Source organism: Rattus rattus, chromosome 14 (assembly GCF_011064425.1).
Source record: "Rattus rattus isolate New Zealand chromosome 14, Rrattus_CSIRO_v1, whole genome shotgun sequence".
NCBI classification, from domain to species: Eukaryota; Metazoa; Chordata; class Mammalia; order Rodentia; family Muridae; genus Rattus; species Rattus rattus.
In genome coordinates, this window is record NC_046167.1 from 26,354,401 (window position 1) to 26,370,887 (window position 16,487).

Below are 16,487 nucleotides of genomic sequence, written 5' to 3' on the forward strand. Positions count from 1 at the left end.
AATATGGCAAGGAAATTGAGAGCCCATAAAGGAAATAAGCATTACAAGATGAAGTCATAGCATTTCTGATAAGAGTCCTTTCTGGTGCCATGGAGAAGTTACTGCCTGAAGTTGTTTGAATTATGGATCTGCATGCTGGGTTGGGGTTCAGCAGTATGCTTGCTTTATGTGTTCAACGACCACATGCACAGAAGTAGAAATGCATACTTTTAACCTTATCTCAAAACTTGCTGTGTGGATAACATTGCAGAGCCAGAAAAATGATGGTTACCAAGCCATTCACTTGAATAATTTTAGAAAAGTATCTAAATATTTCAGGAATTCTCTGTTGTGTTTAATTTATCTGTGAGCCTAATTATTTTACAATATGGTTTTCAGTTCGAAACGTGACTTTGTGCAGCTAAAAGTTACCACAGAACGTCAAATAGAAGAATTAGAACAGCCTCAGATGACCTTGGATGGTACAAGTTGGGTAAGTGACGTGAATTCAGATTACCATTTTTCTTTTTCAAGTAGGGTTGTATAGTAATAGTTCAATCACAATGAGAAATATCTCAAGAGCAACAGCAGGCATATTCACTCTGCAAACTTAATTGCAAAACTGCAGTGAACACAAATGAAACAATGAATAAATTTCACAATTTTGAAATGATACATTTTACAAATTAGATTTAGCTAATCATTTGTGTGTATTGTCACATGACAGCCCTAGTGAGTATGGAAGAGAGACAACAACCTGTGGAACTTGGTTCTTTCCTCACACTGTGTGTGTTCCTGGGAATGAACTCTGATCAACAGGGAGGCTTGGTGTCACCCACCTATACCCATGAAGCTATCTTGTCTGTCTGAAATATACTTACGTACACATATTTTGTTGAACGTCTAATAACCTTAAAACTGATGTTACCTATTTGTGAAACTCACCCACTGGGATAATTTTTTAATTTTTTTGTTTTTGTTTTATTAGATATACTCCTTTACTTACATTTCAGACCTTATTCGGCTTCCCAGTTTCCTGTCCATGAACAACCATTCCCTCCACTCCCTCACACCACCGGGTAGTGAACACTATAGACCTCCCGTATTTTCTCCCCTCCATACTCCGCTGCACTGGGGGACCAACCTTGGCAGGAACAAGGGATTCCCCTTCCCTGGTGCCCAAATAAGTATATTCTATGCTAGATATGCAGTTGGAGCCCTGGGCCATTCCATGTATAGTCTTTGTGTAGTGGTTTAGTCACTGGAACCTCTGGTTGGTTGGCATTGTTGTTTTTATGTGGTTGCAAGTTTCTTCAACTCTTTCAATACTTCCTCTGACTCCCCCCAAGGGATCCATATTCTCAGTTCAGTGGTTTGCTGCTAGCATTGACTTCTGCATTGGACATGCTCTGGATGTGTCTCTCAGGAGAGACCTATATTCAGTCCCTTTCAGCATGCATTTTCCAGCTTCATCATTCTTATGTAGTTTTGGTTACTGTATATAATTGGGCCACATGTAGGGCAGGTTTTGAAGGGCCATTCTTTGAGTCACTGCTCTAAACTTTGCTTGCATATCCCTTCCTATGGATTATTTCCCCCCTTTTAAGAAGGAGTGGGAGCATCTGCATTTTGGTCATCCTTCTTCTTGAGCTTCCTGTGGCCTGTGGATTGCATCTTGGGTAATTTGAGCTTTTTGGCTAATATCCACTTATCAATGAGTGCAAGAGAAATGTGTTTTTCTGTGATTGTGTAAACTCACTCAGGATGATATTTTCTAGTTCCATCCTTTGCCTATGAATTTCATGAAGTCATTGTTTTTCATAGCTGAGTAGTACTCCATTGTGTAGATGTACCACATTTTTTGAAACCATTCCTCTGTTGAAAGGCATCTGGGTTCTTTCCAGTTTCTGGCTATTATAAATAAGGCTGCTATGAACACAGTGGAGCATGTGTCTTTGTTGTATGTTAGAGCATCTTTTGTGTATATGCCCAAGAGAGGTATAGCTGGATCCTCAGGTAGTGGAATATCCAATTTTCTGAGGAACCTCCAGATTGATTTCCAGAATGGTTGAAGCAGTTTGCCATCTCACCAACATTGGAGGAGTGTTCCTCTTTCTCCACATCCTAGCCAGCATTTGCTGTCACTGGAGTTTTTGAACTTAGCCATTCTGACATGTCTGAGGTGGAATCTCAGGGTTGATTCGATTTGCATTTCCCTGATGAGGAAGGAAGTTGAACATTTCTTTAGGTGCTTTTTGATTCATCAGCTGAGAATGTTTTGTTTATCTCTGTACTCCATTTTTAATATGGTTATTTGGTGCTCTGTGTCAATTTCTGGAAATCTTTTTATATTTTGGATATTAGCCCTCTATCAGATGTAAGATTCGTAAGGATCTTTTCCCAATCTGTTGTTTGCCATTTTTTCCTAATGACAGTGTCTTTTGGTTTGCAAAATCTTTGCAGTTTTATGAAGTCCCTTTTCTTGATTCTTGATCTTAGAGCATGAGCCATTGTTGTTTTGTTCATGAAATTTTCCCCAATGCCCATGTTTTCAAGACTCTTCCCCGCTTTTTCTTCTATTAGTTTGAGGGTATCTGGTTTGATGTGGAGGACCTTTATCTACCTGGACTTAAGTTTTGTACATGGTCATAAAATGGATTGATTTGCATTCTTCTACAGGCTGACCACCAGTTGAACCAGCACCCTTTGTTGAAAATGTTATCATTTTTCCATTGCATGGTTTTATCTCCTTTGTCAAAGAGCAGTTGACCATAGCTTTGTGGGTTCATTTCTGGGTCTTCAATTCCGTTCCACTGATCTACCTACCTCTCTCTGTACCAACACCATACACATTTTATAACTGTTGCTCTGTAATACAGCTTGAGGTAGCGGATAGTTATTCCCCCAGAAGTTCTTTTATTGTTGAGTATAGTTTTTATTATCCTGGGATTTTGTTATTCCAAATTGCTCTTTCTATCTCTATGAAGATTTGAGTTGGAGTTTGATGGGGATTTCATTTAATCTGTAGTTTTTTTTGGCAACATGGCCATTTTTACCTTATTAATCCTGCTACTTCATGAGCATCGAAGATCTATCCGTCTTCTAAGATCTTCTTCAATTTCTCTCTTCAGAGTCTTGAAGTTCTTGTCATACAGATCTTTCACTTGCCTGTTTAAAGTCACACCACTCTATTTTATACTATTTTGGCCTAATGATAAGGATGTAATTTCTTTAATTTCTTTCTTAGCCTGTTTCTCCTTTGAGTAGTGGAAGGCTACTGATTTGTTTAAGTTAATTTTAAATCCTGACACTTGATAATGCTGAAGTTGTTTATTGGGTTAAGCAGTTCTTTGGCGGAACTTTTGGGGTTGCTGCAGTACACCATCATATTGCCTGCTAATAGTGATGTTTTGTTTTCTTCCTTTCCTATTTATATCCCTTTGACCTCCTTTGGCTGTCTGATTTTTCTGGCTAGGACTTTGAGTACTATATTGAAGAAGTAGTGAGTGGGAAGTCTTTTTCTAGTCCCTAATTTAGTGGGATTGCTTCTAGTTTCTCTCCATTTAGTTTGATGTTATCTACTGGTTTGCTGTGTATTGCTTTTTACTATGTTTAGATATGGACCTGGTATTCCTGATCTTTCCAGGATTTTTATCATGAAGAGGTTTTGAAATTTGTCAAATGCTTTCTCAGCATCTAATGAAATGATCATGAGGTTCTTATCTTTGACTTTATTTATATAGTGGATTACATTGATGGATTTTAGTATATTAAACCATCCCTGCATCCCTGGGATGAAGCCTACTTGATCGTGTTGAATGATAGTTTTGATGAATTCTTGTTTCCGGTTTCCAAGAATTTTGTTGAATATATTTTTGTCAATATTCGTAAGGGAAATTGGTCTGAAGTTCTCTTTCTTTGTTGTGTCATTGCGTGGTTTTGGAGAAGAGTACTTGTGGCTTCAAAGAAGAAATTCGTTAGTGCTCCATCTGTTTCTCTTTTGTGGAATAGTTTGGACAGTATTGGTATGAGGTCTTCTATGAAGGTGTGAGAGAATTCTGCCGTGATCCGATCTGGACCTGGGCTCTTTGTTTGGGAGACTTTTAATAACTGCTTCTATTTCTTAGGAGTTATGGGGTTATTTAGATGGTTTATTTCTTCCTGATTTATCTTTGGTACCTGGCATCTGTGAATGAAATTGTCCATTTCCTCCAGATTTTCCCATTTTGTTGAATATAGGGTTTTGTTGTGGGATCTGATGATTTTTTAAAATTTCTTCAGATTTTGTTACGTCTCCCTTTTCATTTCTTATTTTGTTAATTTTGATACACTCTCTGTGACCTCTGTTTTGTCTGACTAAGGCTTTATATATTTATTGATTTTCTCAAAGAACCAGGTCCTGGTTTTGTTGATTCCTTATATAGTCTTTTTCATTTCTACTTGGTTGATTTCAGCCCTGAGTTTTATTATTTGTTTCCTTCTACTCTTCTTGGGTTTATTTATTTCTTTTAGTTCTATAGCTTTTAGGTGTGCTGTCAACATTCTTACATCTGCTCTTACCTATTTCTTTTTGCAGGCTCTCAGAGCTATGAGTTTTTCTCTTAGTACCGCTTTTATTGTGTTCCATAAGTTTCGGAATGTTGTATCTTCATATTCATTAACTTCTAAGAAGTCATTCATAACTTTCTTTATGTTCTCCTTGACCAAGTTTTCATTGAGGAGAGCATTGTTAAACTTCCATGTATATGTGGGCTTTCTGTCATTATTGTTGTTATGAAGACCAGTCTTAGTGCATGCTGTTCTTTTAGGATGCATGGAATCATTTCTATCTTCCAATATCTGTTGAGGCCTATTTTGCAGCCAATGATATGGTCAATTTTAGCGAAGGTTCCATTAGGTGCTGAGAATAAGTTCTATACTTTTTTTTTTAAGGATGGAATGTTCTATAAATATCTGTTAAATGCATTTGTTTTATAACTTCTGTTAGTTTCTCTATGTCTCTGTAAAATTTCAGTTTCCATGATCTGTCTAGTGATGAGTGTGGGTGTTAAAATGGCCTACTATTGTCATGTGATGTGCAATATGTGCTTTGAGCTTTAGTAAGGTTTCTTTGATGAATGTCAATGCTCTTGCATTTGGAGCATTGATATTTAGGATTGAGAGTTCATCTTGGTGGATTTTTCCTTTGATGAATATGAAATGTCCTTCTTGATCTTTTTTACTGAGTTTTGGTTGAAAGTCAATTTTGTGTGATGTTAGGATGGCTACTCCAGCTTGTTTCTTCAGGCCATTTGCTTGGAAAGTTGTTTTCCAGCCATTTATTCTGAGGTAGTGTCTGTCTTTGTCACTGAGGTGTGTTTCCTGCATGCAGCAAAATTCCTTAACCCCAGTTTTCCTGATTGTTCTCTGAGCTTGAGGGAGCAGTCCTGACTTCGTAATTTAACAGCTACCTCTAGTCACGGAAGAGGACAAAAACACAGTTTAATGCAGCATTTACTAATTTTGCCTTATTTTTCAGAAATTGGGCATCAGTTGTTCTACATCTGGATATTTCTCTCAATCTTATGACTTATCGTGTTATTTCTCAGTGCTTTTCTCTTTAAAACAGCTTAGCTTTTGAGCAGATGTGCTGACATAGCACTTTTGACTCATTACACAGGCATTGAAGACTGACAGATCTCTGAATTTATGGCAAGCTTCATCTATAGAAATATTTTCGGTCAGCCAGGGATTCACCAAAAATCTTGTCTCAAACAAGCCAAAACACAAACAAACAAACAAACAAATGGATAAACAAACAAAAACAAACAGCCCTCCTCTCCCCAAAACAATGTCGCACTTATTTTTCCTTGGTTTTATTGCATATAAGAGAAAATATTCTCCCCACGAAAATACAAATGTGATGAGACAAAGTACTTACCTATGTTGATGTTATTTATATTCAAATAGCAGTTAGTAAAACATGTTTAGGGGTCATAATGTTATAAAGAATACAGTAGTAATTTATTCTTGGAGACATCCTAATATGTAACATATACTAATATAAGTAATATTCATTTCATATTCAGTGGTTTCCTGATATATAATTGTACAAATTATTACCTTATGTAGTTTACCATTTCTCCCCATTTGGCCCATTATTGCAATTTTAGTAACAGATAAAATTTAATTGTTAAAGAACACAACTTATGTTGATATTAGAATTACCAGCTATCCTCATTTTAGGCTCTATGGCCATTAGAGTCCTATTGTAACAGCTGTTGACTACAGTTTCCACAGAGTCACAGTAAATACATGGAAGGGAAGAAACTTTGATATTTCCTGAGAGAACTGAGCATAGTGCAGGACTGCAGAACTGCAGGATTGCACAGCATGTTTTGGACTATGACTAACACATTTATCTTCCATTTATGCCCAGACGTTTAGCTCCCAGTCACGAAAAGATGCTGCAAGTAGAGAAGAGGACATTCTGGAGCAGCTAGAGAGGTACAGTGGAAAGCAATATGGCCAGGAAATGAGAGCCCATAAAGGAAATAAGCAGTACAAGATGAAGTCGTAGCATTTCTGATAAGAGTCCTTTCTGGTCCCATTGAGAAGTTCCTGCCTGAAGTTGTTTGAATTATGGACCTGCATGCTGGGTTGGGGTTCAGCAGTATGCGTGCTTTATATGTTCAAGGACCACATGCACAGAAGTAGAAATGCATACATACTTTAACCTTATCTCAAAACTTGCTGTGTGGGTAACATTGCACAGCCAGAAAAATGATGGTTAACAAGCCATTCACTTGAATAATTTTTAGAATTTATCTGTTGTGTTTAATTTATCTGTGAGCCTAATTATTTTACAATATGGTTTTCAGTTCGAAACATGACTTTGTGCAGCTAAAAGTTACCACAGAACGTCAAACAGAAGAATTAGAACAGCCTCAGACGACCTTGGATGGTACAAGTTGGGTAAGTGAGTTGTATTCAGATTACCATTTTTCTTTTTCAAGTAGGGCTGTATAGTAATATTTCAGGCACCATGAGAAATATCTCAAGAGCAACAGTAGGCATATTCACTCTGCAAACATATGTGCAAAACCCCAGTGAACACAAATGAAACAATGAATCAATTTCAAAATTTCGAAATGATACATTGTACAAATTAGATTTAGCTAATTATTTGTGTTTATTGTCACGTGACTGCCCTAGTGAGTATGGAAGAGAAGACAACAATGTGTGGCACTTGGTTCTTTCCTCACATTGTCTGTGTTCCTGGGAATGAACTCTGAACAACAGGGATGTTTGTTGTCAACTACCTATACCCATGAAGCTATCCTGTCTGTCTGAAATATACTTAAGTATACATATTTTGTTGAACATCTAATAACTTAAAAACTGATGTTATCTATTTGTGAAACTCACCCATCAGGATAATTTTTAAGTAATATTTTTGTCTTTATTTTTTTTATTAGATATAGTCCTTTACTTACATTTCAGATCTTATTATGCTTCCCAGTTTCCTGTCCATAAGCAACCATTCCTTCCCCTCCTTTGCCCCCACCAGGTTGTGAACATTATAGTCCCCCCTTACTGCTCCCCTTCCATACTCCGCTGCAATGGGGGTCTACCATTGGCAGGACCAAGTGCTTCGCCTCCCTGGTGCCCCAGAAAGTATATTCTTTGCTAGATATGCATTTGGAGCCCTCGGTCAGTCTACGTATAGTCTGTGTGGAGTAGTTTTGTCACTGAAGCTCTGGTTGGTTGGCATTGTTGTTTTTATGTGTTTGTAAGCCTTTTCAACTCTCTCAATACTTCCTCTGACTCCCCCCACAGGGTGCCATATTCTCAGTTCAGTGGTTTGCTGCTAGCATTGACTTCTGCATTGGACATGCTCTGGATGTGTCTCTCAGGAGAAACCTTTATTCATTACTTTTCAGCATGCATTATCTAGCTTCATCATTCTTATGCAGTTTTGGTTACTGTACATAATTGGGCCACATGTAGGGCAGGTTTTGAAGAGCCGTTCTTTGAGTCACTGCTCTAATCTTTGCTTGCGTATCCCTTCCTATGGATTAGTTCCCCCCTTTTAAGAAGGAATGGGAGCAGGGGTTGGGGATTTGGCTCAGTGGTAGAGCGCTTGCCTAGGAAGCGCAAGGTCCTGGGTTTGGTCCCCAGCCCCGGAAAAAAAAAAAAAAGAAGGAATGGGAGCATCTGCATTTTGGTCATCCTTCTTGAGCTTCCTATGGCCTCTGGATTGCATCTTGGGTAATTCGAGCTTTTTGGCTAATATCCACTTATCAATGAGTGCAAGAGAAATGTGTTTTTCTGTGATTGTGTAAACTCACTCAGGATGATATTTTCTAGTTCCATCCATTTGCCTATGAATTTCATGAAGTCATTGTTTTTCATAGCTGAGTAGTACTCCATTGTGTAGATGTACCACACTTTTTGAAACCATTCCTCTGTTGAAAGGCATCTGTGTTCTTTCCAGCTTCTGGCTATTATAAATAAGGCTGATATGAACACAGTGGAGCATGTATCTTTGTTGTATGTTAGAGCACCTTTTGTGTAGATGCCCAAGAGAGATATATACCTGGATCCTCAGGTAGTGGAATATCCAATTTTCTGAGGAACCCCCAGATTCATTTTCCAGAGTGGTTGAAGCAGTTTGCCGTCTCACCAACATTGGAGGAGTGTTCCTCTTTCTCCACCTCCTTGCCAGCATCTGCTGTCACTGGAGTTTTTGAACTTAGCCATTCTGACATGTCTGAGGTGGTATCTCAGGGTTGATTCGATTTGCATTTCCCTGATTAGGAAGGAAGTTTAACATTTCTTTAGGTACTTTTTGGCCATTAGATATTTGTCAGCTGAGGATGCTTTGTTTATCTCTGTACTCTATTTTTTAATATTGTTATTTGGCTCTCTGGAGTCTAACTTCTTGAGTTCTTTGTATATTTAGGATATTAGCCCTCTATCAGATGTAAGATTGGTAAAGATCTTTCCCCAATCTGTTGTTTGCCATTTTGTCCTAATGACAGTGTCTTTTGCTTGGCAAAAGCTTTGCTGCAATTTTATGAGGTCCCTTTTGTTGATTCTTGATCATAAGGCCTGAGCCTTTGTTATTTTTTTCAGGAAATTTTCCCCAGTGCCCATGTGTTCAAGACTCTTCCCCACTTTTTCTTCTATTAGTTTGAGGGTATATGGTTTGATGTGGTGGACCCTTATCTACCTGGACTTAAACTTTGCAAATGGTCATAAAAATCTATTGATTTGCATTCTTCTACATGCTGACCACCAGTTGAACCAGCACCCTTTGTTGAAAATGCTATCATTTTCCCATTGCATGGTTTTATCACCTTTGTCAAAGATCAGGTGATCATAGCTATGTGGGTTCATTCCTGGGTCTTCAATTCCGTTCCACTGATCTACCTGCCTGTCTCTATACCAATACCAAAAACATGTTTTAACTGTTGCTCTGTAATACAGCTTGAGGTAGGGGATAGTTATTCCCCCAGAAGTTCTTTTATGGTTGAGTATAGTTTTTGCTATCCTGGGATTTTGTTATTCCAAATTGCTCTTTCTATCTCTATGAAGATTTGAGTTGGAGTTTGATGGGGATATAATTTAATCTGTAGTTTTTTTTGGCAACATGGCCATTTTTACCTTATTAATCCTGCTACTTCATGAGCATCGAAGATCTATCCGTCTTCTAAGATCTTCTTCAATTTCGTCCTTTGGAGACTTGAAGCTCATGTCATACAGATCTTTCACTTGCCTGTTTAAAGTCATACCAATCTATTTTATACTATTTTGGACTATTGTGAAGGGTGTCATTCCATAAGTATAGCAATGTTGTAACTTCATATTCATTAAGTTCTAAAAAGTCTTTAATTTCTTTCTTTATGTTTTCTTTTCCAAGTTGTCATTGAAGAAGAGTATTGTTAAACTTCCATGTATACGTGGGCTTTCTGTCATTATTGTTGTTCTGAAGACCAGCATTACTGCATGCTGTTCTTTTAGGATGCATGGGATTTTTTCTATCTTCTTGTATCTGTTGAGGCCTGTTTTGCAGCCAATTAAGGGTCAATATTGGAGTAGGTTCCATTAGGTGCTGAGAAGAAGGTGTATCCTTTTGTTTTAGGATGGAATGTTCTATAAATATCTGTTAAATGCATTTGGTTTATAACTTCTTTTAGTTACTCTATGTCTCTGTTTAATTTCACTTTCCATGATCTGTCTAGTGATGAGCGTGGGGTGTTTAAATCTCCTACTATTTTCATGTGGTGTGCAATGTGTGCTTTGAGCTTTAGTATGGTTTGTTTGATGAATGTAAATGCCCTTGCATTTGGAGCATTGATATTTAGGATTGAGAGTTCATCTTGGTGGATTTTTCCTTTGATGAATATGAAGTGTCCTTCTTGATCTTTTTTAATGACTCTTGGTTGAAAGTCAATTTTGTGTGATGTTAGGATGGCTACTCCAGCTTGTTTCTTCAGGCCGTTTGCTTGGAAAGTTGTTTTCCAGCCATTTATTCTGAGGTAGTGTCCGTCTTTGTCACTGAGCTATGTTTCCTTCATGCAGCAAAATTCCTTAACCCCAGTTTTCCTGCTTTTTCTCTGAGCTTGAGGGAGCAGTCCTGACTTCCTAGATTAACATCTACCCCGAATGGATTAGTCAGATCATCAGACTCTTTATACTCTGAACGTTAAGAAAAATCCTATGAGTACAGTATTCAATAACAAGGAAAAGCCATAGATGGAAAAAAGCATGTTTTCTAAAAAGGTACATGAATAACAACATGTGAAGTAAACTTACTCCTATTGTCTACATGGGGAAGAGCACAAAAACACAGTTTAATGCAGCATTTACTAATTTTGCCTTATTTTTCAGAAATTGGGCATCAATTGTTCTACATCTGGATATTTCTCTCAATCTTATGACTTATCGTGTTGTTTCTCAATGCTTTTCTCTTTGAAACAGCTTAGCTTTTGAGCAGATGTGCTGACATAGCACTTTTGACTCATTACACAGGCATTGAAGACTGACAGATCTCTGAATTTATGGCAAGCTTCATCTATAGAAATATTTCCGGTCAGCCAGGGATTCACCAAAAAATCTTATCTCAAACAAACCAAAAAACAAACAAGCAAACAAACAGATAAACAAACAAAAACAAACAGCCCTCCTCTCCCCAAAACAATGTCGCACTTATTTTTCCTTGGTTTTTTTGCGTATAAGAGAAGATATTCTCCACACGTAGATACACATGTGATGAGATAAATTACTTACCTATCTTGATGCTACTTATCTTCAGGTAGCATTTAGTAAAATATGCTTAGGGGTCATAATTTCCTAAAGAACACAGTAGTAATTTATTCTTGGATACATCCTAATATGTAACATATACTAATATAAGCAATATTCACTTCATATTCAGTGAAGTGTTTCCTGAGATAAAATTGTATAAATTACAACCTTATATAGTTTACCATTTCTCCCCATTTGGCCCATTATTGTAATTTCAGTAACAGATAAAAATTAATTGTTAAAAAGTACAATTTATTTTGATATTAGAATTACCAGCTATCCTCATTTTAGGCTTTATGGCTATGAGAGTCCTATTGTAACAGCTGTTGACTACAGTTTCCACAGAGTCATAGTAAATACATGGAATGGAAGAAACTTTCATATTTCCTGAGAGAATTGAGCATAGTGCAAGACTGCAGAACTGTAGGATTGCACAGCATTTTTTGGACTATGACTTAACACATTTATCTTCCATTTAGGCCCAGACGTTTAGCTCCCAGTCACGAAAAGATGCTGCAAGTAGAGAAGAGGACATGCTGGAGCAGCTAGAGAGGTACAATGGAAAGCAATATGGCCAGGAAATTGAGAGCCCATAAAGGAAATAAGCATTACAAGATGAAGTCGTAGCATTTCTGATAAGAGTCCTTTCTGGTGCCATTGAGAAGTTCCTGCCTGAAGTTGTTTGAATTATGGACCTGCATGCTGGGTTGGGGTTCAGCAGTATGCATGCTTTATGTGTTCAAGGACCACATGCACAGAAGTAGAAATGCATACTTCTTAAAACTTGCTGTGTGGATAACATTGCAGAGCCAGAAAAATGATGGTTACCAAGCTATTCACTTGAATAATTTTAGAAAAGTATCTAAATATTTCAGGAGCTCTCTGTTGTGTTTAATTTATCTGTGAGCCTAATTATTTTACAATGTGGTTTTCAGTTCGAAACGTGACTTTCTCCAGCTTAAAGTTACAACAGAACGTCAAACAGAAGAATTAGAACAGCCTCAGTTGACCTTGGATGGTACAAGTTGGGTGAGTGAGTTGTATTCAGAAACCATTTTTTTTTTCAAGTAGGGCTGTATAGTAATATTTCAGGCACCATGAGAAATATCTCAAGAGCAACAGCAGGCATATTCACTATGCAAGGATATGTGCAAAACTCCAGTGAACACAAATGAAACAATGAATAAATCTCACAATTTCGAAATGATGTATTTTACAAATTAGATTTAGCTAATCATTTGTGTGTATTGTCACGTGACTGCCCTAGTGAGTATGGAAGAGAGAAAACAACGTGTGGTAATTGGTTCTTTCCTCACACAGTGTGCGTTCCTGGGAATGAACTGTAATCAACAGGTAGGCTTGGTGTCAACCACCTATAGCCATGCAGCTATCTTGTCCGTCTGAAATATACATACATATACATTTATTTTGTTGAATCTCTAATAAATTTAAAACTGATGTTATCTCTTTGTGAAACTAACCCATAGGGATGATATTTAATTAATTTTTTTGTTTTTATTTTTTTAATAGATACATTTCTTTACTTACATTTCAAACCTTATTCTGCTTCCCAGTTTCCTGTCCATAAGCACCCATTCTCTCCCCTCCCTCACCCCACCGGGTAGTGAACACTATAGAACCCTCTGATTGCCCCCCTCCATATCTGCTGCACTGGGGGTCCAAACTGGCAGGACTAAGGGCTTCCCCTTCCCCTGGTGGCCCAACAAGTCTATTCTTCGCTAGCTATGCAGTTGGAGCCCTGGGTCAGTACAGTCCATGTATAGTCTTTGTGTAGTGGTTTAGTCAGTGGAAGCTATGGTTGGTTGGCATTGTTGTTTTTATGTGGTTGCAAGCTTCTTCAACTCTTTCAATGATTCCTCTGACCCACCAAGGGTACCATATTCTCAGTTCAGTGGTTTGAGGCTAACAGTGACGTCTGTATTGGAAATGCTCTCGATGTCTCTCTCAGCAGCAACCTATATCGGTCCCTTTCAGCATGCCTTTTCTACCTTCATCATTCTTATGTAGTTTTTGTTACTGTATACTATTGGGAAACCCATGGGGTAGGCTTTGAAGGGCCATTCTTTGAGTCACTGCTCTAAACTTTGCTTGCATATCCCTTCCTATGGATTATTTCCCCCCTTTTAAGAAGGAGTGGGAGCATCTGCATTTTGGTCATCCTTCTTCTTCAGCTTCCTGTGGCCTGTGGATTGCATCTTGAGTAATTCGAGCTTTTTGGCTAATATCCACTTATCAATGAGTACAAGAGAAATGTGTTTTTCGGTGATTGTGTAAACTCACTCAGGATGATATTTTCTAGTTCCATCCATTTGCCTATGAATTTCACGAAGTCATTGTTTTTCGTAGCTGAATAGTACTCCATTGGGTATATGTACCTCATGTTTTGAATCCATTCCTCTGTTGAAGGGCATCTGTGTTCTTTCCAGCTTCTGACTTTTATAAATCAGGCTGCTATAAACACAGTGGAGCATGTTTCTTTGTTGTATTTTAGGGTATCTTTTGCGTTGATGACCAAGAGTGATATATAGCTTGGTCCTCAGGTAGTCGAATATCCAATTTTCTGATGAACCACCAGAATAAATACAGAGTGGTTGAAGCAGTTTGCAGTCTCACCAACATTGGAGGAGTCTTCCTTTTCTCCACATCCTCACTAGCATCTGCTGTCACTGGAGTTTTTGATCTTAGTCATTCTGACTGTCTGAGGTGGAATCTCTGGGTTGATTTGATTTGCATTTCCTGATGAGGAAGGAAGTTGAACATTTCTTTAGGTACTTTTTGGCCATTTGATATTCATCAGCTGAGAATGTTTTGTTTATCTCTGTACTCCATTTTTAATATGGTTATTTGGCTCTCTGGAATCTAACTTTTTGAGTTCTTTGTATATTTTACATATTAGCCCTCTATCAGATTTAAGATTGGTAAAGGTCTTTTCCCAATCTGTTGTTTGCCATTTTGTCCTAATGACAGTGTCTTTTGCTTTGCAAAAGCTTTGCAGTTTTATGAGGTCCCTTTTGTTGATTCTTAATCTTAGACCATGAGCCTTTGATGTTTTTTTCAGGAAATTTTCCCCAGTGCCTATGTGTTCCAGACTCTCCCCACTTTTTCTTCTGTTAGTTTGATGTGGAGGTCCTTTATCTACTTGGACTTAAGCTTTGTACATGGTCATAATAATGGATTGATTTGCATTCTTCTACAGGCTGACCACCAGTTGAACCAGCACCCTTTTTTGAAAATGCTATCATTTTTTCATTGCATGATTTTAGCTCCTTTGTTAAATTTCAGGTGCTCATAGCTATGTGGGTTCATTTCTGGGTCTTCAATTCTGTTCCACTGATCTACCTGCCTCTCTCTGTACCAATACCATACACATTTTATAACTGTTGCTCTGTAATACAGCATGAGGTAGGGGATTGTGATTCCCCGAGAAGTTCTTTTATTGTTGAGCATAGTTTTTGCTATCCTGGGTTTTTTTTTTTATTCCAAATGAATTTGCAAATTGCTCTTTCTATCTCTATGAATAATCAAGATGGAGTTTTGATGGGGATTGCACTTAATCTGTAGATGGCTTTGCTCTAAATGGCCATTTTTACTATATTAATCCTGCCAATTGATGAGCATCGAAGATCTGTCCATCTTCTGAGATCTTCTTCAATTTCTTTCTGCAGAGACTTGAAGTTCTTGTCATACAGATCTGTCACTTGCCTGTTCAAAGTCACACAAATCTATTTAATACTATTTTGGCCTATTGTGAAGGGTGTCATTTCCTTAATTTCTTTCTCAGCCTGTTTATCCTTTGAGTAGAGGAAGGCTCCTCATTTTTAAAGTTAATTTTACATGCCCACACTTGATAATGCTGAAGTTGTTTATTGTGTTAAGTAGTTCTCTGGTGGAACTTTTGGGGTTGCTGAAGTACACCATAATATCATCTGCAAATAGTGATATTTTGTTTTCTTCCTTTCCTATTTGTATCCCTGTGACCTCCTTTGGCTGTCTGATTGCTCTGGCTATGATTTCGAGTACTATATTAAAGAAATAGTGAGTGGGAAGTCTTTTTCTAGACCCTAATTTTAGTGGGATTGCTTCTACTTTCTCTCCATTTAGTTTGATGTTATCTGCTGGTTTGCTGTAATTGCTTTTACTATGTTTAGATGTGGACCTTGTATTCCTGATCTTTCCAGGGCTTTTATCATGAAGAGGTTTTTAATTTTGTCAAATGCTTTCTCAGCATCTAATGAAATGACCATGTGGTTCTTATCTTTGACTTTGCTTATATAGTGGATTATATCGAAGGAGTTTCATATATTAAACCATCCCTGCATCTCTGGGATGAAGCCTACTTGATCATGATGAATGATTGTTTTTATGTGATCTTGTTTTTGGTTTCCACGAATTTTGTTGATTATTTTTCTGTCAGTATTCATAATTGAAATTGGTCTGAAGTTCTCTTTCTTTGTTGTGTCGTTGTGTGGTTTTGGCATAAGAATACTTGTGGCTTTATAGAAGGAATTTGTTAGTGCTCCATCTGTTTCTCTTTTGTGGAATAGTTTGGACAGTATTGGTATGAGGTCTTCAACGAAGGTCTGATAGAATTCTGCACTGATCCCATCTGGACTTGGGGTCTTTTTGTTTGGGAGACTTTTAATAACTGCTTCTGTTTCTTCAAGTGTTATGGGGTTGTTTAGCTGGTTTATTTCTTCCTGATTAAACTTTTGTACCTGTCATCCATGTAGAAAATTTTCCATTTCCTCCAGATTTTCCGGTTTTGTTGAATATAGGGTTTTGTAGTAGGATCTGATGATTTTTTTAATTTCTTAAGATTCTGTTGTTAGGTCTCCCTATTCATTCCTGAGTTTCTTAATTTTGATACACTCTCTGTGAACTCTGTTTAGTCTGGCTAAGGTTTTATCTATTTGTTGATTTTCTCAAAGAACTAGCTCCTAGTTTTGTTGATTCCTTATACCGTCTTTTTCACTTCTACTTGGTTGATTTCATTCTTGAGTTTGATTATTTCCTGCCTTCTACTCCTCTTGCGTTTGTTTATTTCTTTTATTTCTAGAGATTTTAGGTGGGTTGTTAGGGTTCTGACATCTGCTCTCTCCTGTTTCTTTTTGCAGGCTCTTAGAGCTCTGAGATTTCTTCTTAGTAGTGCTTTCATTGTGTTCCATAAGTTTGGGAAAGTTTTATCTTCATATTCA

At 37.6% G+C, this 16,487-nt stretch overlaps 1 protein-coding gene across 1 annotated transcript in view; it reads left to right on the forward strand.

Moving 5' to 3' along the window:
• LOC116883975 (ankyrin repeat domain-containing protein 26-like) overlaps window positions 1–16,487 on the forward strand; it is a 199,246-nt gene that overhangs the window by 59,136 nt on the left and 123,623 nt on the right. Inside the window, exons 17-21 of the mRNA XM_032885209.1 lie at window positions 379–472; window positions 6,398–6,465; window positions 6,840–6,933; window positions 11,751–11,824; window positions 12,207–12,300. Coding sequence (XP_032741100.1) covers window positions 379–472; window positions 6,398–6,465; window positions 6,840–6,933; window positions 11,751–11,824; window positions 12,207–12,300 — 424 coding nt within the window. The remainder of the gene's footprint in view (window positions 1–378; window positions 473–6,397; window positions 6,466–6,839; window positions 6,934–11,750; window positions 11,825–12,206; window positions 12,301–16,487) is intronic.